At 49.0% G+C, this 20,439-nt stretch overlaps 1 protein-coding gene across 1 annotated transcript; it reads left to right on the top strand.

Annotated features, from left to right (window-relative positions):
* Positions 1 to 14,742: 14,742 nt before the first annotated feature.
* PRR22 (proline rich 22) lies at positions 14,743 to 18,048 on the top strand. Its single transcript, XM_073324684.1, has 3 exons — positions 14,743 to 14,953; positions 15,191 to 15,253; positions 16,874 to 18,048. The coding sequence occupies exons 1-3, from the start codon at positions 14,743 to 14,745 to the stop codon at positions 18,046 to 18,048; spliced, it is 1,449 nt and encodes a 482-aa protein (XP_073180785.1).
* Positions 18,049 to 20,439: the final 2,391 nt, after the last annotated feature.

Raw genomic sequence — 20,439 nt, 5'->3', positions numbered from 1 at the left:
GAGAGCCTTCCCCTTAGTCTCTTCAGGTTTTATTCAGATTTATGTTAATTTTGACACATTCAATGCATTGCACAAACTCCCAGCAGGATACAAATAACTCTCCCAAATGCATTTTGTGGAGAGCGATAAAGATTCTGCACTTGGGACTTGAACAGATCTGTCAAAGTTGTGTGGGCTAGAACAGAATCAAGCTCATTCTCCCCTCTGTCATTGGGTCTGCAGCTCTAAACATGAGTAAAAGCCATAGAAATTGATTCTAGCCAGTCAGTTTGCCACATATGACCCTAAATCCATATCTAGAGCAGATCTCTCTGTTCAGAAGGTGCCACTTTTACCTACATCCCTTCCAAGTGAAGGAGTCTCACATTGATGTTTGTGTACAAGGAGTCAGTAAACACTCTAGAATTGGCATTGGGCTGGCTCACTTGCCTGGAGATTGGATTATAGTGGGAAAGGTGAGTGCAGTTCCAGTCCCCTGCTCTCATCCATACAAGCCATGTGCTATACCGATGCAGAAATTGCAATGAGTAAGGCAACAAATGTGGATACAGGTGTTGTGTTCCTTTGAGCAAGTGGTGTTGACCCCTCTGGGTTCCTCTGCCTTTCCAGAGTTACTTCTAGAAGGGTGTTCACATGCTCCTTTTCCAAGTAGAACTACAGTTGAATACATTACCCTTAGTACATATTTAATCACTATGTACAGAAGAGACATTTGGACCAGAGAATTTACATTTAAGAATGCCAGTCTTCACTGCAGAGATGGGAATACCTAAAATTAACCTGTTATGATGGCTACTGTCTGAACAAGCTTTGGATTTTAATAATGTTCCTGTGCCCTGTTAAGATAAAAAAATTGGATTTTCAAAAGCATTTAGGCTCCTAAGTCACTTAAGTCCTATTAACTTTCAAGGCCTGGACTCTTAAGTGCTTTTGAAAATCCCCACCAAGACTCTTAACACCATAAAAGAGTTGCACAATATCTTGATTGGCTCCACACCCGTTGGTCACTTCTTACCTTGAAGAAGTCTGAATTAGACTGTGGACCCAATTTTTCCATTATCTTTCACATGTCATGGGCTACACTGTGCCAAATTAGTAAAAATGCTCCAAACTCAGACTGGAGTTTCCCCCCCACTCGCTTTGCATAGACATAAACACCACATGCAAGCAAGTAGAGAATCAGGCCCACAGTGTTCACATGCAGATGTGAAGCAGTGGTGAGCTTTTTCCAGAGAGGCTGAACACTTGGCAGCTCCCAGTGACTTAAATTGGAGTTGGGGGTACTTAGCACCTTTGAAATTATGGCCCTGTGTTCACCTGTAGAGTTGTCTAAATAAACTTTTCCTGTTCTCTAGGGTCTTCCAGCTGCTTACGAGCTGGCATATTTCCATATCCTTTTCAGGCAAGGAAATGAAATGTAAATCATTGTCCATGGTGACCAGATTGTAGTTGTTCATGGGAGGGGGAAAACACACAATACTCTTCGAACATTTCACAGTCCCATCATAAATCTTGCATAAAAGCAGCTCAGGCAAGAAAAGGCGATGAGGCAGCATGAAAAGTTACTGCCATGAATCAAAGGTGAGAGATTTAATAGGGGGGGTTTCCCTCTTTTAATATTAAACACTAGGAAATTATTAAAGTCAATTTCTCAACTGCCTCGAAGGCAATGAGTTCATAAAAATGCTGCTGAAACTGCACCAGTGCAGATACCGTATAATACAGCAAAGCTGCGTTGGGGCTTTTACATCAGGGGAGAGAAGCTAGGGCAGACCCAGCTTTGCGCTGGTCGGTTAATATGTGGCCAGCTTGGGTAGGTCACAGCTCCATTAATGCATCTACGAGGGCTCTTAGAGATGTTGGTTTTTACACAGGGGGCTCTAGGTTGAGCCTTGTGGAGTTATTTTCTGCTGGCTGGGCCCTTGAACATTTAACCATGAAATGCCTTGGTAAGTGGATAAGGGTACCTCGGCCTATGGAGAGGAGCTTTTTGTCTTAGAAATCAGGAGAGAGAACGTGCAATGGTAAACACTTACCAAAGTGGAAGTTTCTTCAGATGCAGATATACACTTGTAAATGTAAGTCTACAGGTTAGGTGCTTTAACTTCCATTGAAATCAATAGGAGCAAGGTGCCTAACACAGTTAGGTGTTTTTAAAAATCCCAGTACATATCTTTCTGCACCTTTAGGTGCCTGAATACCTTTTAAAATCTGCCCTAAGTCCCTTTAAATACAACTCCAACAGCAGATGGCCATGCACAAGGATGATCAACTTAAAAGGCTCTGACCTTTGCAAGACTCTGCCGCTCCCCAAAGTGCGTGGGCTCCGGTTGGGCTGCATGCACCTTTCTGGTCTACAGTAGCCAATGCAGAATGAAGGGTTGTAGAAACGTACTGGCTGGCATGACCAGACGAGGCCAAAGATGGCTATCCACAGAACTAATCCAGTCCTCCACCCTGACAGGACATGGAGCCAGTAATAGCTATCTAAGGCCACAAGGGGCCACCAAATCATCTAGTCTGACCTCCTATATATATATCTCAGGCCACCTCTGCCACCCAGCACCTACACACTTAACCCAGTGACCGAAGTATGACAGCCCACAGGAGCTTAGACTTGTGCCACAGGCAGAGAATAGGCAGGACCGAGATGCCTGAGGCCCCCTGCAATGGCAGGGAAATGAGCATTTATGGCTCAGGAGGAATGGTTCTCCTGAAAGGCATTTGATTCCCAGTAGATTCAGATGGAACAACCGCGTTTCCCTCTCCCATGAAAATGAGCCAAGGTGGAGTCCAAACTCCCTCCTCTCACCCCAGCTCTCTGCTCCTTTGCTGTCCTACAATAAGGCATGTCCCAGACAGGAACTCGGACTGGCTGGGACACAGATGTGGGATTTCTGTAGTAATATTTACAAGATGCGCAAACAGTGATTGGGTTGTTAAGAGGCAGTGGACTGATCCTCAGCAGAACTGTGTTCAATTCTTGGTTCTGCCACAGTGCGAGGCAAGTCACTTCCTCTTTGGGACTCTGATTCCTGTCTGCGATATGGAGATAATAATCCTTCCTTTCCCCCACCCTTTGCCTGTCTTTTCTCTCAGGTGTAAACTTGTTGGGGCAGGGTCTCTCACTCTGTGCAATGCCCAGCCCATGGGGCCACAATATCAGTCAAGGCTTCTAGGCGTTATTGTAATACTGTTCTGGGGATTATTTTACCAGGAAAAAAAGTGCAGTGGAAGGGAGTGAATGGGACTAAGGCTACCATTTTCCAAAGTGACCACTGCCTGGGGGTGCCTCTGATTTTGGGTGCCCCAACTGGGGACCCCTTAAGGTGTGTGCAGTCAGGCACTCAAGATCAGTGGCCATTTGTGACAGTACTTCTGTAAGAGCCTGACTGGCCCCCATCGTGAGTCACAGATCCAATCCCTTCTGAACCAGCTCACTTCCAGCACTACAAAAGCACCGAGCCTGCAAATCCTTACATGTGCAGACCCATTGTGTGCGAGTTCAAAGGATTCCATGGATGAGTAGGTGTTTCTTGAAGGGCTGATCCAGCAAACAATGAGATGATCCCACTTATCCCAGCGTCTGTTTCTCTGGGCCTGTCCAGAAGAGAAGGTTCTTTCTGACTCACTGCTGGCTGCTAAGATATTTGTAGGCCTGCAAGAGCTTTCTCCTGCAGAACCAGCCTTCTGAGTTTGGCTCCTTAAGTGAGCCTTCAGGGGCTCCCCTGGATCTTCAGAGGGACCCCGCTTCTTTAGAGTCAGAAGTGGAATCAGTCTGCATTCCCTTCCCACGCTACCCTAACATGCCTTAGCCGTGGGGTAGAGGCTAGGAAAACTTGTTTTACCTACTAACCATTGTAGGTTCCAGACTTAAACTCAGGGTCACAAGGTTCACATTTCATTCAGGGGAGTGGGTGAGGAAGGGAGCAATGAAAATAGACACACATGGGGTTTGATGGTCTGTTGCCCTGCACCTTGTGTAAAAGGCTAGCAAATCAGCAGGGCAGTGTCTTATGCCAACTTTGCCCTGACTGCACAAGGTACAGGGCAATGGGGAATCGGGCCCACAATCTGTAGTATATACAGGGGCATCCGCTTGTACTAGTTTGGTCTGGAGACCTCTTCCATCCCTATTACACAGAGGGATAGTTTGAAATCCCCTACAGACACCAAGTATCGCTCAAGAGGTTCACAGCTCCTGAAACGGTGCAAAGTTCACACGGAGATCGGGAGAAACCCTCAACTCTGTTCCTTCCTTTAAAAAAAAACACAAACAAAAACACAACTCATGCAAGCTGAGCTTTTTGCATCCAACCACAAGACCTTTTGTTCCCCTTCTTTCCAGGCATCATTACAGCCACTCCCCTCCCATGTTCAGAGTACAAGAGAAATTGCTCCTCTCCCAGTTGGGCATCCTTTAACTTGGTCTGTCTCCTCCCTTAGGAGCACGCTCCATCTGGTAGCGATTTGCTCTTCGCATTGCATGTGTTTCCATTTGACGCCTCCCTCGACCATGTCTGTGAATCATTCAGGTGAATAGGAACCAGTAAGACATTTCAGCACTCCTTGCATTTGAAATGGCTTACACTGCAAATTAGCTTTCCAGCCACGTAGAGGGAATCAGAGAGCTCCTTCAAGTTCAACAGTTGTATGTTGGCCTAACCTTAGCCAGTACTAGGGGATACCTAGGTCTCTCTATATCATTGAGTCCATTGACACAGAAGGACTGTGTCAATGGCAGTCTGAAGTTTAGGAACGTAAGGTATGTCTGAAGGGCCTTCTGAGAGCTTCCCTTCACTGGGCATCCTGAGGAGACAAAGGGGTTAATGCAGCTACTCAGCTGAGGAAAGGGACTGCATTAGCCTCAGCATTAGCAGCTTCTGTTCCATGGAAAAGCATATTTGCTGGCAGCTGAACTGCCCACACATGCAGCAGGGAACTGATAGCTCCATCTTCAGGAGCTATGGACTCAGTCATGGCCCAGATTAGCGGTGACTGGAAGTTATTACCACTTGATGGTCTATGTGAAATGCGTTGCTGGATCTCAATCTGGCTCCCACTGGATTGGTGTTCCCATCACTCGTGACATCAATTGGCTTCCTGGCTGGCAGGAAAGCAGCTTTGAAAGTTCCCAGCATAGACTCTTGAACAGAACCAGAAGCTAGAAAGTAGCCCAGGTGCACAGGAAGCAGGAAAGATGTGAGGGGAGAGAGCAGGACCTGACGGGGTCAGGTAGATCCGGACTGCTGCGGGGATATAAATTGGGTTGAAGGTGTTATTTCGAAAATGAAAAAGGTGGCAAAAAGAAACCTGTCTTGCCCTGATGCAGTATCTCCTGCAGCAGGAGGATGTGCTAACTGGCTGACTTTAAAAAATGAACAAACTGATTCGAGTTTAGGATTGCAGTTCTCAAGTTCAGAATCAGGCTGAGGCACGGCAAGCATGTTGTGTCAGCACATTAAGTGTGGGCACATCTACATCGGCGTTAGATCGTCACAGCTGCACCTCTGTAGCAGGTCTGGTGACGACATGCTGTGCTGATGGGAGTGCGCTCGCCCATTGGCATAATCACTGCCTCTCGGCAAGGAGCGGCAGGTACGTCGGCAGGGGAGCGTCTGCGCTGGGGGAGTGGACAGCGCAAAACTTTCATCACGTGGGAGGGGGCTTTTTCGCACCCCTGAGCGGGGGAAGTCAGATCGACGTAAGCAGTAGTGTAGCCCTGCCCTAAGTGTATGCAGACAGGCATGCAGCACGGTCGAGTGGCTAGACCAGGGGAGTAAGCACAAGGATTTGTGGGTTCTGTGTCCAACTCTCACTAATTCACTGTCAGACCTGAACCACCAGCTGCCTAGGTTTCTCAGTACCATAGGAATCACATTTACCTTCCTTGAGATCGATGGTGGAAAGTAGTTCAACAAATGCAAAGTCCACTGTAGCTTGTAGCTGGCAAAACATAGTCCATAAAGTTCTACCATGTGGCTTATGGGCACCATCACCCTTGCAGGGACAGTGGGCCTGCTACCTGACTGGCCTGGTTCTGATCTCACACTGGTCTGAACCCCACAGACTTCTCTGGAGTTATGTCTGTTTGCACTAGTGCAGACAGAACCAGGACCATAAGTAGATCCCAGCATGCAATGCAGCCAGTCCACTTCATGGTGGAAGGATCTTTGTACTGGAGGAGAGTTGACATTCAGTGCAGCCCCTTAGGGTCTTAGCAAGTCACCAGTGCAGCCTTCGATGGGGTGAAATTTGTGCTCCCTCCCCTGGCATGACACACCTGTAGCATTGGGGATCGCAGAATGATAACTCTGACACAGAATGTCATGAAAATTCTTGTGTGTTCCTCGGGTCAACGGGAAAATTGTTTTCCCCTTGCCTCATTATCTTCATGTCACTGAGCGACGAGGTCCAGGAAACCTACCTGCAGAGGTGTGCCTGCTCTCGAGTTGTGAGGTGTTGAGCCAGTTGGGAGAAGTTACACCATGAGAATTCACCTTCCTGAAGCAAGCCTGACAGCACAGAGGGATGCACGGCGAGAACCGCTCTAAGCGGGAAGAATGGTTTGCACGTGTTCAGGTTAACACTACAATCACGAGGGTCCAGAGGGACAGAGAAACGATACAGGGAGGAAGAGATCCTATTAGAGACTTGGTGGTTGGTTGCATTAAAAATACTGTCACGGCTGAGACCATGTTATGGATACTTGAATAGACACTGGGTCCATGTGTGTGGTGCAGCTAAATGAAGTCTATGGAGTGGAAGCAGCCAGCACCAACTGTGTGTCAAAATCCAGTTCCAGCGGAGTAGGGCAGGGGATGCTTAACAAGGGTTCTTCGAATCCCTACACCAGCAGGCCAATGGTTGGGGCCGCTAGGGTGCAGTCATTTACACCAGTGCAAAGTGGGGTGCGAACTGCTACCACATCAGAATGGCAGCCTTCCACCACCACTTTGCACTGGTGTAACCTATAAAGGCACAGGGCAATGGGTGTCTAGTTCTTCATGATCAACAATATGGTGCGAAAAGGATCATTTAAAAAAAATAATCCAGGTTATACTCTGGGACGGGGTGGCCAACCTGAGCCAGAGAAGGAGCCAGATTTTAACAATGGACATTACCAAAGAGCCACAGTAATACATCTGCAGGCCCCTTCCCGGCACCTCCCACCCATCAACACCCCTCCCTGCACCTCCCGATTAGCTGTTTTGTGGCACGCAGGAGGCTCTGGGGGGGGAAGTGGGGAGGAGCGAGGGCACGGCAGGCTCAGGGGAAGGGGTGGGAAGGGGTGGAGCGGGGGCAGAGTCTGGGGTTGAGCAGGGAGCCCCGGCACATTGGAAAGTTAGCGCCTTTAGCTCCAGCCCCGGAGTCGGTGCCTGTATGAGGAGCCGCATATTAACTTCTGAAGAGCCGCATGGGGCTCCAGAGCCACCGGTTGGCCACCCCTGTTTTAGGAGGCTTCACGGGAGGGTGTCAATACTGACAGCCAAGCACAGCACCCGGAGGCTGGACCAAATTCATGACCACTGTAGGGCTCCATTACGCCCTATACCATGGCTACTGCATGTAACTGCCATCCTCCTACTCCCAAAAAGTACAGGCCTCTACCAGCTGAACTGAAGGGGACTCTCTGCTAGCTCTTAGAGTAGGGAACTGTGGTGCGCACACACCATAAAGTGCTCTCTTGCAAATAATTCTAGTTCTCCTTCGGGTCCTCACCCGATCAGCCCTCCAGCAATATAAACAGCAGGCTTTTAACCCTTTCAACCCCCCGTCTCCTCCCCTAAGACTGATGAAATTCAATTTCTCCAACACACCAGAAAGTTGGGACTTCAAACTTATAGATAGGGTGACCAGACAGCAAGTGTGAAAAATCAGGACTGGGCGTGCGGAGGTAATAGGAGCCTATATAAGAAAAAGACCCAAAAAAATCGGGACTGTCTGTATAAAAATCGGGCCATCTGGTCACCCTACTTATAGAAATCTCATCCAACCGGCCTAACTCACTGCAAGCCAATTGCTCCTAGTTATTCATAGGCACCAGAGCAGTAAAACCCTGATCTCCTCACATGGCACGTGTGTGTGAGGCAGCACTAAGCAACCGCTATTTGTTTAGACTCCTCAGATTGGATGGTTTTAAGAGGCCAGTGCCAAGAGCACATGTCTGAAACCCTTGGACTCAGCCAGGTTTAGTCATGACATTGCTGGAAGGAAGCAGACAAGACTCTTTGCCAGGTGGAAACCAGTGATTTGGCTGGAGGCTGAAATGAGCCATCCTGGGGAGCAAGTGGTGAGGCTCAGAGGGATTCAAAAGGATCCGGTCTTCTGACAGTGGCCAATGCCAGGTGCTTCAGAGGGAATGAACAAAACAGCACAATCAAGTGATCCATCCTGTCAGCCACTCCCAGCTTCTGGCAGTCAGAGGTTTAGGGATACCCACAGCATGGGGTTACGTCCCTGACCATCTTAGCTAATCACCATTGATGGACCTATCCTCCATGAATGGATCCAATTCTTTTTTTAACCCAGTTATACTTTTGGCCTCCACAACATCCCCTGGCAATGAGTTCCACAGGTTGCCTGTGGGTTGTGTGAAGTAGTACTTTCTTTTGTTTGTTTGTTTTAAACCAGCTGCCTATTAAGGTCTTTGGGTGATCACTAGTTTGTGTGTTATGTGAAGGGGTAAACACCACTTCCCTATTCAGTTTCTCCACACCACTCATGATTCTATAGACTTCAATCGTATCCCCCCTTAGTTGTCTCTTTTCCAGTCTTTAATCTCTCATCCTTTTTGTTGCCCTTCTCTGTACCTTTTCCAATTCTAATTGTAATCTCTGCTGGTAAACCTCCCCACATCCTCCCAATATTGGCCAAGAATCTCCCTGCTTTCTGGGCTTCACTTCAAACCACCCATATGGGTTAGGGATGCTTCTTGGCACAATGGACAGGTCCCCCAGCAGAACATGTCAAAAGGGCTTCCCTCTCTACCCAGACCTCCAGCTGCAGGAAGGGATCCTCCCTCTTAAGGGAGATCAGAGCTCACATGGCAGCAGAAAGAGGAGAAATTACAAAGGACCCACTGTGTCTGCAAGAGCAGCACAAAATGCCCAAGCACAACCTGTCCCTTACAGAAGGGACATGTACAGTGGTGCTTTGCCACAGTGGCTGCTTGTGGCTTTACTGTAATTTAATACGTTTCCCAAAAAGATGGGCTCCCTTTGCAGGAAAAGCAAAACAAATTGTGCCCCCGCCATGCAGGGTTAAAGGCCAGCCCAGAGTTTAGCTCCTCATAACATGATCCTTCCTATCTTTTCTTCCATGCTTCAAGGAGTAGTGAAATAGTCAGTATTGTCATTTAAAGTATTATCATTGGCATCTAAGATGCATCCATAGAAATGAATGGGGCAAGTCACACATCAGAAGGTTTGTTTCAGGCTCTGCAAATTCAGGCAGATGTCGCTACCTTGGTTAAACTCAGATCATGTTTTAAAGGTTTTCTTCGCAACCATAACAGCTAGAAACTACCCTTTAAGAGAGAAAACGAAAGCAAAGACTCTGAAGAACAATTTAGAGAGCTGTCCAAATTCCCCTGGCTAGTCCTTGATGCCCCTGAAGGGAGCACACCCCACGCTTTGGGAAACGTGTTAGTAACAGGTACCCTGTAGGGCCATATTCTCCTCTCACCTACTCTGCTGATGACCCATCCATTCATGTTCTCAGCATCACTGGCTGGAGAACATGGACTTGAGTGGCAATTCTGAACTACAGTATTGAGTACCAACAACTGCCTGGTGGACTACAATACACCACACTTGTTACCTCCCCCTGCAGTCGCAGCCGGATTGAGGCACTTGGTATGGAGCCCTGCCACCCATTAGAGACCTACCCCCTGCTTGGGATGTTGATTGCAAGCGTTGCCCACACAAGAGCCCTCTGGTGGGGCAATGGGTGGCCGACCACCAGCCTCCAGCTGGTCAGGAGTGCTCCCTCCTCCCTGACTGAGGGACACCCCAGCTTGCTGCTGCCGCTCTCCTTTTGGTGGGCTGGGGACCTTCCTCCTGCCTGCCCTGCTGCGCTCGACCTTCATGCAGGCAGGGATCCCTATGGGATGGGGTGGTCCCATGCCCCACACTCTGGCATGGGTCCTTATAGGACTGGGGAGGCCTCGGTGCCCTGCACAAGCAGGGGGGCCCTGTGAAAGAGGTGGTAGGAACGCGTCTCCCCCATCAGGGGGTTCCCAACAGAGAGGTCAGGCCATGGGGGCCTCTCCCCATACACAACCAGCACCACACAACCCCTGGGGTAGGGGGATCCAGGGGCCCCACAGGGCCCTCTGCTCCAGGAGCGTCTGGCTGTGCCTCCTCTCTTTCCACTCCAAGGGGCCTCCTGGTCCAGTCTGTCTGTGGAGCCTGAGCCCTGAGGCTACAGCAGCCAGGAACCACCCCTCACAAGCCGCAGCAGTGGCCTGGGCTCCCATAGCCAGGTACTTAACCCAGCCGGACCACAGGTAGGCCTGGCACCAAGTCCCAGGCCTGGGTCCCATCTTCCCAGTCAGCCAGTCAGTGCCCGCTGTGCCCTCAGCCCTTTCCTCCAGGGAGGGACCCAGAGGGGGCTGGGGAAGAGCCCATGGCAGAGTCACAGGAGAAACCACCATCGTCTCAGCAGGAAGTACAGCAGCCTCTGAGCAAAGAGCCCAGCCCGGGTGGGAGGTGCAGGGCAGAGAGAAGTGGGGAGACCAGTGTGGGGGAGACTGCAGGGGAGTGAGGGCACCTTCTGCGAGAGGCCAATGGCAGAGACTTTTGCTATGGGGGAGTGTCTCTCCCCCATCTGGGCTGCAGGCGGGGTTGCCAAACGTGAGTGCCACTCAAGATGCAGGCCACTTAGCAGTGCTCTGTGGGTTACCCTGCACTGCAGGCCGTGGACCAGAACTCAGGCCCTCCTGCTCCAAAAGTAAAGACCCTGCTGTACCAGCTACAGGAGGATCTACATTAGCAGCGGGGGGCCTCTGACACACAGCTGAGCAGTTCTCATCCTGTCCAGTAGAGGGCATGGCTATTCAAGGCCATCAAAGCACTTAGATAATTAATGAAACCGCCACACCACCCTTGCGAGGAAGGTAAATCTAATCCCACCCATTTAGCAGATGCAAATGCATGCACAGAGTGGCCAACTATTAACAATGGGGGATGGTGGTTATTTTGGAATAGGGCGATTCTTCATGGACTTCTCCACAATAGACCTGTTTTATTCAGCCTCTGCTAAAGGAGAAACTTATTTATGAAAAACAGGAACAAGTTGCCGTTAATCCTAAAAACCATTTTCAAAAATCTACCTATTGCACAAGATTCACTTCTCTGCCAATTTTTGAAGGAATAGACAACAGAGCTGAGGTCGTTTGGGACAAAAAAGTACCAAATTTCTAAAAGGACCCATTTAAAAGTTATTTTTAACTCAAACTAATGAAGGGGTTTATTTGTAAATGCATTTGGTACTCAAAGTGCTGCAACTTTGAGGATACAGGATATTTTTCCTACAAAGAATACGAATCTCTGCTTTAAATGCAAAATTCAGCTCAGCTGTAACTACAGAGCCATGGCTGGCATCTCCCGAATAGTAGTCTCCATGGGCGAGGATAATCTTGGTAGTCCAATGTGTTGTAAATATAGAGTTATTTTCAGAGTGGGGTGACACTGTAGAGAAGATTTTAACTAATTGTTTTGCAAAATTGTCTACAGTCTTACTTCACCCAATTCCATGCCCCTGATCTTTCATTTCTTGGGGGGGGGAGGGGAATTTGCAGAAAGAGTTGATTTGGAAACAAACAGGTGAAATCACTCATTTCACTTTGTTAGTTTCTTTTTTGCAGTGAAATGGAGGTCACTCAAAGGTTTCATTTTTGTTTTGAAATTTCACAAGAAATCCCCATGAAAAACTACAAATTTAGCATTAATCATGAAATGCAAAAAAGATCCATTTGCAGCACTTCCCCATCTCTGGGCCTTAATTTCTCCACCTGTAAAATGGGATAATGATTCTGACCCTCCTTTATAAAACACTGAGAGCTTGATTTTTTTTAAAAAAGCACAATAAAAGCCACCTAGCATAACAATTAATACCAGCTGCCTGAGCTATAAAGCCAACGTGTATTCAAGGAATTTTAATTTTCCTCTTACATATTTAAAGACTTGTAAAGAAGGCAAATAGGAGCTGTAAATCTATCCTTAACACCCAAATTTGCACAATCCCTTGCAGTGCTTAAGGCGGTTAGCAAGATGAATATATGTGAGGACAGTGCCATCCTCTGGCCCCAATTGTTTATTAAACTCAGCTGCTCAGTTCAAGCATAGGAGAGCATCTGCCCTTTGGCTGACCATACTGAATCTCACTCTTTAGGGCGTTTTAGTGGCTAAGCTCCTAGACTGGTGCCCATTTATGACCAGGTTTAGCTGACGGATACATTTATGTGGTCTGCAAACCTTGGGAAAAATTACTTGTGAACATACATTTTTTTTATTTCTATCCCTCCAAGTTTTGAATCCCTGATTTTGCTAGAGGCCAACCTTCTTGCTAGGGAAGGATGGGCAGATTTGACTGACGCTCACCTCCCCCATTTCATGCCTTTGTTTATAGCTAATGTTACTCTCCAGATAGAGAGTTTGATTTTCCAAGCCTCTTATCACAGTCCGAGATGTCCTTGGACTTGCCCTTAGTGGGTGCCAAAGAAATGAAACTCCAACCATTATTCTCTGAATATACCAGTGTCAGGCACTTTATCAAACTGTACACATCATCCCTGCTCATCGGGCTCTCTTCCTCCTCCCAGCCAACCAGCCATATCAGACTTGTCCAATGTATCTAAAACTATTTTCCACTTAGAGCAGGGATTTGTTTCCTTTGCAGAGTCTGAAGAGTACAGGGTATGTTCTCTAAAATTACACCACTTACTCTAAGTACTGAGTGGATTTTCTGAGTTCATTAATTAGTCAGGTAAAATGAATATTAATTTTTTTTAAAGTTGCACTTCATCAGATCTTGGTCCCTGGTAATTTCCACTGCAGCATTTTCTAGCTGCACAAACAGAGAGGTGACTCTTAAGTAGAGCGGGTGCAATTGTGTAGTTGGTGGTTTATTTTTAATTCTTTAGGATGAACGGTTGGTTTTTCTGCTGTTTCATTGCTGAAAAGTAAGTTTCTCCTTACACAGAGGCTGGCACATAAAGTCTCCTTTAGAGAAACTCACCTTATTTTGTAATGGCCACCATCAGCCAATGCTCTCAGTGGAGGAGACCTGAAGTTGCCCTCAGTTAAGATGATCGCTTCCTCCCATTGCAGTCAATGGGAGTGAAGCCAAGGTGGCCTCAGCGAAGACGACAAACCTCTATGCTGTCTGGTGGCAGGCTCTCGGATGCGTCTAAGACTCGCTGGATCAAGTAGGAGTACACATTTAAGAACATTTGCAGCAGAGTTCATAAGAGCGATTATCTGTGCAAAATACACAGGAAGCTGGAACTGCTGGTAGAAGGTCTTGTTGTGTGGTGTGTAAGACATCATAAAAACTCCCTAACGACATAAAGGTAATAATTAAATCCTCCTATGCCAAAGTCTTCTCTCACCCTGGCCAGTCAGGCCACCATCTCCTAGCCTTGCAAGGATCTTCCACTACCCTTCCCCTCCGCAGTCATTCAGTTCCATCCATAGAATAAGCAGAGCCCTTGTGAGGTCACAGGTCTATGGGATGTTGGAGTGAGCCAGGTCTCCAGAGGGCCTGGGATGTGGGGAAGCTCCCAGCTTAACACAGCAGAGCCACCTGCCTGCTGGACCTCAGGCAGAGCAATACTAAACACTCCGGGGGGGGGGGGTGGAGCTGATTCTCCATCCACTCCCACCAGGACAACTCTATGGACTGCAGTGGGTGCATCAGTGTAAACTAACGGAGAATCAGACCCCTGGTATTCAGGGTCAGGGCCACTGATCTCACTGCCCACTTCGCCGAGTGGCCTCAACCAGGAAGGAAGCTCTTGCCTGCTGCCTTGGGCAAAGCAAAGGAACGGAGATGGCAGCTACAGAGCATTCATTCAGAAGTGGCTTAAGCCCATTTTGGCCTCTGCTCCCTCCCAAGGGCAGGGGTGATCTACATGGGTTACTATCCCACCCCTAGAGATGAGCTCTTGGTGAGCATGGAGGATCGTTAGCACCCACCAACCCCTTTGGCGTCCTGCACTCCCAGGGACCTTGGGGAAAAGTTCCGTGGGAAGAATGCAAGCTTGTGCCAGATACCGCTGAGAGAGAAGCTAGAGAGAGAGTGCATGGGGGCTTGCACAGGCAGGTGAGCCGGAGTGAGAAGATGGGGCAGATCTTTACCTGATTAACTAGCTGAGGTGTTGAAGGATTAAATGAAGATGCAACACATTCGTTTTATGCCGAGCGGCAAGAGCTAGCGTTTTGCGTGTGCCACATTAAAGCCGAGGCACCCGTTCTCATCTCATCACCATGCCCCATAGGTCACACTTTCGCCAACCCTTGTTGAAACATCTCATGGCAACACCACCCATTCTCCCCAGACAAGGCAATCCCAGGATCAAACTTTTACTGCTGGATTTTTTAAAAAAGTTTCCCAATATAAAACTCAGATAGTCATTACCTTTGGAGTGACCTCTCTCCGCACTTTTAGGGGACTTAGAACCTCAGTTGTTACCTGGAATTCTGTCCCGAGTAACCACCAAAACAGAACTTCTCAGCCATGGCAACACTAGAGCCAAGTGTCCTAGATACATCCAAAGAGCAGTCGTGTAACCCGACTGTCCTTCAAACGGACACAGTAATGACGCAGCAACCGAAACTGTTCTACCAGCAACACGATGCCTATGTTCCCAGACCCTCAGATCAATCAGAGAGCCAGTCAAACCAGCCACTTCAAACATTTGTCCTTCCAGACAACCCTGTATCCCTAGGTAAGATAACTAATTCTCTGTTCTTCTGTCTATTCCTCTGTTAAATTCTCCCCCTCAGATTCATCAGTCCTGGGTATTCTCTTCAGCAAATATACTTCTGGGTTCTCTCCTTTTCATTCTCTTCCAATTTTCTTTAATCCTTTAAAGTTAATAATTTTACACCCTTTCAAAATATTCATCAAATAAAGTATCACTTCATAATGGGGACCTTGTGACTTTTCTGTGCTACTATTTCAGGACCATCCAACCTGTACCATCCCCCAAGTCAAGAGAAAGACATTTTCACAGTACCCCCTGCAGGTATGTTTAGGGCACATACAATTTAAAGACATAAGAATTAAGACTGGAATTTTCCTAAGAGCTGGGCACTGTCCAGGGGTGCACTACTCACCATTGGAGCGCCTCCTTGTGGTCCCAGAGGAGGATTAGTTCTGCATATCTGATGCCTCTTCCTGCCAATTCTCTCTCAGGACCTCCCTCCTCATGGCTTGGTTCTCCCCTTCTGGGAGTGCGGACGAATGGCTCTCTGTCCCAGGCAGTCTTCCAGTTCACTGCCTCAATAATGCCACTTCTCCACTGGCTGGTAGGGGAACCCAGGCCCACCCTCTTCTCTGGGTTCCAGCCCAGGGACCCTACACTCAGCAGCTAAGGTCTGCACAGTCCCACACCTTGCTGCTGTTTCCCTGGACTACTTCTTATATTGCCTCTATCAGTCTATTTATCTACCCTTCTCCAGGCATATCCTTCTCTCCAAGCCTAGCTCCCTTCTCTTCCTAGTCTCAGGGAAAGTGACTACAAACCTCCTCCCTATAGCCCCATGCTGCCTTCAGCTGTCTGACTTCATATAAACCCTGGCTGTTCTGCTCAGGTGAGCTTCAGCTTTTAATTAGTCCTCATTGCTCCCTGGCTCCTCCTCCAAGTGCTGCCTAGGCAGTTAATTGGCCCATCTAGCCACCTTAACCCCTTCAGGGGCTGGTGTGGACATCCCATCACAGGCACCTAATGCCCTTTGCAGATCTCATCTGTAAAAGATATCAAAGGGTGCTGGGCAGTCAGCTACCTGGTATCTGGAGAGAAGGTCTGCTTTCCCTTACGGTCTCCTGTTGGTTGCTCTTTCTTGTACACCCTCTCTGGTGTGTAAGCTCCCCTCATTTTGCACACGCACACACACCATCTGAATGGTAAATCAGTGCAAGTTAAAGTGCAAGTGTAAAACTGTGGCTTAGTCAACACTGAAAAGTTAGGTCGAGGTAGCTATATCAGTCAGAGGTGTGAAAAAGTACATCCCTAACGAACAGAGCTGTGCTAACCTAACCCCCCGTGGAGATGCAGCTACACCAATGGACAATGGTCATTCAGGGTGGGGGTGTTCCTACACCCATGGGAAAACCCCTTCCGTCAGTGTAGGCTGTGTCTACACTACGGGGTTGGGCCGGCACAGATACAGCAACCTAGCTATGCCCATCTCATCTTCGTAGCCTAGACACACCCTGTGATGTCAACGGCACCTGCATTGTGATCAGTTTACACCAAACATGTAACTTACACTGTTCACTGGGGCCCAGAGATTCCATGGGAACTGCACCCTCTGACTCCAGACTGCATTTGCCCCAAATCCCAGATCAGTGCAAGTTACGCTGTGTTTCCACTTGCACCGGTTTCAGACCAGATGTGTACCCTGTGTGTAACTTATTCTCCTACCTGGGCCACAGCAGAACTTGATCCTTTGTGCCAGACCCTTAGCTGGTACACACACACAGCCCCATTGAAGTCAACGGAACTACACCACCAATTTACACCAGCTGAGGATCTGGCCTTTGGCAGGTCTTGGCCGGGGGTGAGTCACATGCTCCCGGAGGATTTATTTACTCATCGTCTCTGGGGGTCACCACAAATGATGTTTTTATCTCCGTTGCCCAGGTTTCCAGATGGCACCCTGTGGGTGCTTTTTCGATCCCCGGATATATCGCATAGAATGGGCAACGACCAATTTCGTGCAACCGTCCATTTATAAGCTCACGGGTGGATCAAGTTCACCAAACGCTTACCTTCTGGACACCCACAGATACCTCAAGAGTCCTGTCCAGACAGTCCCCTACCCACCCTTCCACCCGATCCCAAGCAACCCCCAGTACATCATGCCTTATTTCAATCAGGAGGGCCCTGCTAATGGGACAGAACAAGTTAATTTGGTTCCTCACCCACTCCATGACTCTCCATTTCTTGAGATGCCTCAGCCCCAGGAAGAAGGTCAGAACAATGACAGCAAACTGCCCCAGCTCCTTCTATCGCTGCCTGGACTCAGCCAGAATGAGCAGGGCCTCCAGATAAGCCCCTACAGCCACCTTAAGGGTACGCCAAGTCCCCACAACCCGGAGTGTGAAGGGTTTGATGGTTTGCAGGTGGAGGGGGAAGAACTCAAAGAAAATCACATGAGCCAGAACCTCCTATTGAATACACAGATCCCAGACACTTGCATCGAAGATCAAAACCCTCTTTCCAGTCCCAGTGTTGCAAACGCGCAGGTGATGGTGAAGGCAGTGTCCTGTCCTCTGCAGGACAGCCTCGGAGCTGAAGCCAGCACAGTGCTGGACACAGAGGAGCCCTTCGATCTGCCTGAGAAGGTTTTGTTGGAAGATGCAATGAAGCTGTTTGATTGCTCTCCAGCTAACTCGGACTCGGAGGTTTCCAGAGACAACCTGAGCCGCACCCTAGCGTCCAGCGAGAGCGAAAGCAAAGATTGCAGCTTCCCGTGTGACGACTCGTCCAGCGACATACGGTCACTCAACCTGCCTGATGAGCTGCTGTCTTTTGACTATAGCGTGCCCGAGATCCTAAACACCGTGGCAAGCGTGGATTATTTCTATGACCTCAAAACTTTCAATGAGGACCCCAAGTGGGATTTGGAGCTGGTGCTGCAGCCTCCCCAAACCAGTGGGTCGCTCCAGGGCCCCAGGCAAGAGCCTCAAGGAAAAAGGAAGCACAGCAATGCATCCACTAAGAAAGGAAAGCAGAAAGACAGCAAGAATAAACCTGCCTCTACACAGGGTAGCAGCACACCAGGCAGGCAGGAGTGCCCGGTGACAGGCATCTGACTAGCACTTTCGGAGCAGCTGTGCGGAAGCAAAACTGGGCTGGAGCAGGGCTAGGTGGTTGCAGTTGGTGACTGGACCATCCCACTGTTATTCTATTAAAAGCGATCTATCCGGAACCCCAATCTGTGCCCGCATTTACAAGAAGGTTCTAAGTGTGTCACACACACTGCGGTAGAGGGGAAGGAGATGAAAAAGGGCCAGGTGTCTGCAAGGGTCATTGAAACCCGCAGACCGAGTCCAAAATCAGGCATTCATCATTCCCAGATATTACAGTTGGTCAATGAGTTACAGGTCTCTTAGACAATATATATATGTATCTGTGCATGACTAATGCAGACTGTTTCCTTAACTGCCTTTCGGGGATGCATTCAGGGCGGGTTCCCAGAAGTGCAGAAAATCCCTAGGGAAATTAATTGGCTTTCCTTCTTCAAAGAAAGCAGGTTTCAACAAAAACCGGCATCAGTCAGTGCAAAGGGGGGATTTATTCCAGTCGCGGGTGCCTTAAGCGCCTGCAAAGTGGGTGTGTCAAGTACAGTGCAGGATGGTGAGATTAGACACCCCCATTGGACAACCCCCTTGGACCATCCAAGGTGCTGGGCTGTGGAAAAGGAGGCCCTCAGTGAAAGCACTGAAGCCCGCAGTCCTGCCCAGCCCGGAATGCATGGCAGTGGATTGCCAGCTGGGGGTTCTAACCCACGCTGGTCATGGGAGTGTGGATCCAGCAAGCGGATCGTGGGGAGATGGCAATGGAGCACCAGGCACAGTAGATGGTCTCAGAGTGCATGATGACTAGACTCGCTGTAACTATTACAGAGCTCCCTTCGAATGAAGTTTAGAGGAGCTGGGTAGAGACGATGTAACCCCCACTTCCATCCCACTCTGCTCAGAGTGTAAATTAGTTCTCAGCAGCTCCTCTATGCCCACCCCTAGGATCTCCTCCTCTGTGACTCCCCTTCACCCACGTGCCCCACAATTGGGATGCAACTGGTCACATCATGGGCCCTGGGCACACAACGAGGCCCCAGATCCTTGGTGCTGGGCCGGGCGGCAGCGTCTGGTGTGTGCAGTGGGGAGGGGATATCCCTTCTTCCCCTCTCGACGCAGGACAGAGGTAGTTGAGAAGATGGGGGCCAAGGGAAAAGGAGGAAGAGGAAGTAGCTGCGGCCGCTACTGCTTGGAGGCTGGGGGAGAGTCTGCAGGTGGCAGCAGGTGCCTCTGCCGGAGTTTGCCTCCTGCTTCTTACTAGCTGGTTCTGGGGTGCAACCGATCATGCATTTAAGGTGTGAACGCTGTGCTGGCCTGGTGCATAGATCACCCCACTGCAGAGCCTGGCCGGGGTGACTCAGCTTCTCTCTGCTGCAATGTTGGAGCCAGTGAGGATCATTGTCCTTGGTGACTTCGCAGTCCATGCAAACAATGACTCGTGGGGGTTAGTTCAGTATCTCAGGGCTGCCACCACAACCTGGGGGCGGACCCAGCTGTTTTCTGGCTCTGCACTTAGAACAGGCCACAAGCTGGCAGTCACAGAGCAGGTGGAGGTTACATCCTGGCCATGGGCAGACTGTTCCTTCACTTGGTGAGAGCCTGTTTCATGGGCCATCCTCTGAGATTAAAGGAACCAGTCCACTTCCAGGGGGTTCACGGGCACCTTCCTCCGAAGCATCTGGAACTAGCCCCTGCTGAAGACAGGATAGTGGACTAGATGGACCACAGGTCTGACGTTCCCTCCTTCCTAGAGTACTGCTTCACGCAGACACCTTGTTACATCGCCATTCAGAAGCCAGTGCAGACTCCCGACTGGTTTCTAGGTGGGATTGATAGTGCCAGGTTTGATCCATAAAGCCCTGAACAGTTTGGGACCTTGCTACTCCTTACGTCTCCATGCTACGCCATCACAATTGCAATTTGCAGGGGCCCAGAAGCCAACAGGCCCCCAGCTTAAGCCGGTGGCAGGGGACATCTTCCATCTAGGGAGCCTAGATACAGGTACTCACTCCTCCTCCTTTGTTCCAAAACAGCCCAGAATGGATGAGCTCCAGACTCATCTTGTGCCCCAGCTTTTCCCCAGAGGGGCAAGTTAAGGGATAAGGGTTGGTTGGCTGGAGGAGCCAATTAAGTTGGGGCAGTTCAGTGAACTGGGTGATTTATATTTCAAAAGATGGGGTCAGTGGGCAAGTGTTTATGTGAAGATTATTTCTATAGCCATATGTACATTATACAGCTTTGCTTTACAAGCACCTAGGACCCTGGAGAGGTGCCTTATAATGCCAGATAAAACTGTATAATACAATAAAATCACTTGTTTTCAACCCTGTTCCCAACATTGCATTTCAGATGGCCTCTGCTTCTTTACCCCTCTCCAGCTCTCCTACAGCTGCCCCTTAAATAGGT

This window comes from Lepidochelys kempii, chromosome 25, assembly GCF_965140285.1.
Source record: "Lepidochelys kempii isolate rLepKem1 chromosome 25, rLepKem1.hap1, whole genome shotgun sequence".
Taxonomy (NCBI): Eukaryota; Metazoa; Chordata; order Testudines; family Cheloniidae; genus Lepidochelys; species Lepidochelys kempii.
The sequence above is the reverse complement of the archived record's forward strand: the minus strand, read 5'-3'. Positions and strand labels throughout refer to the sequence as shown.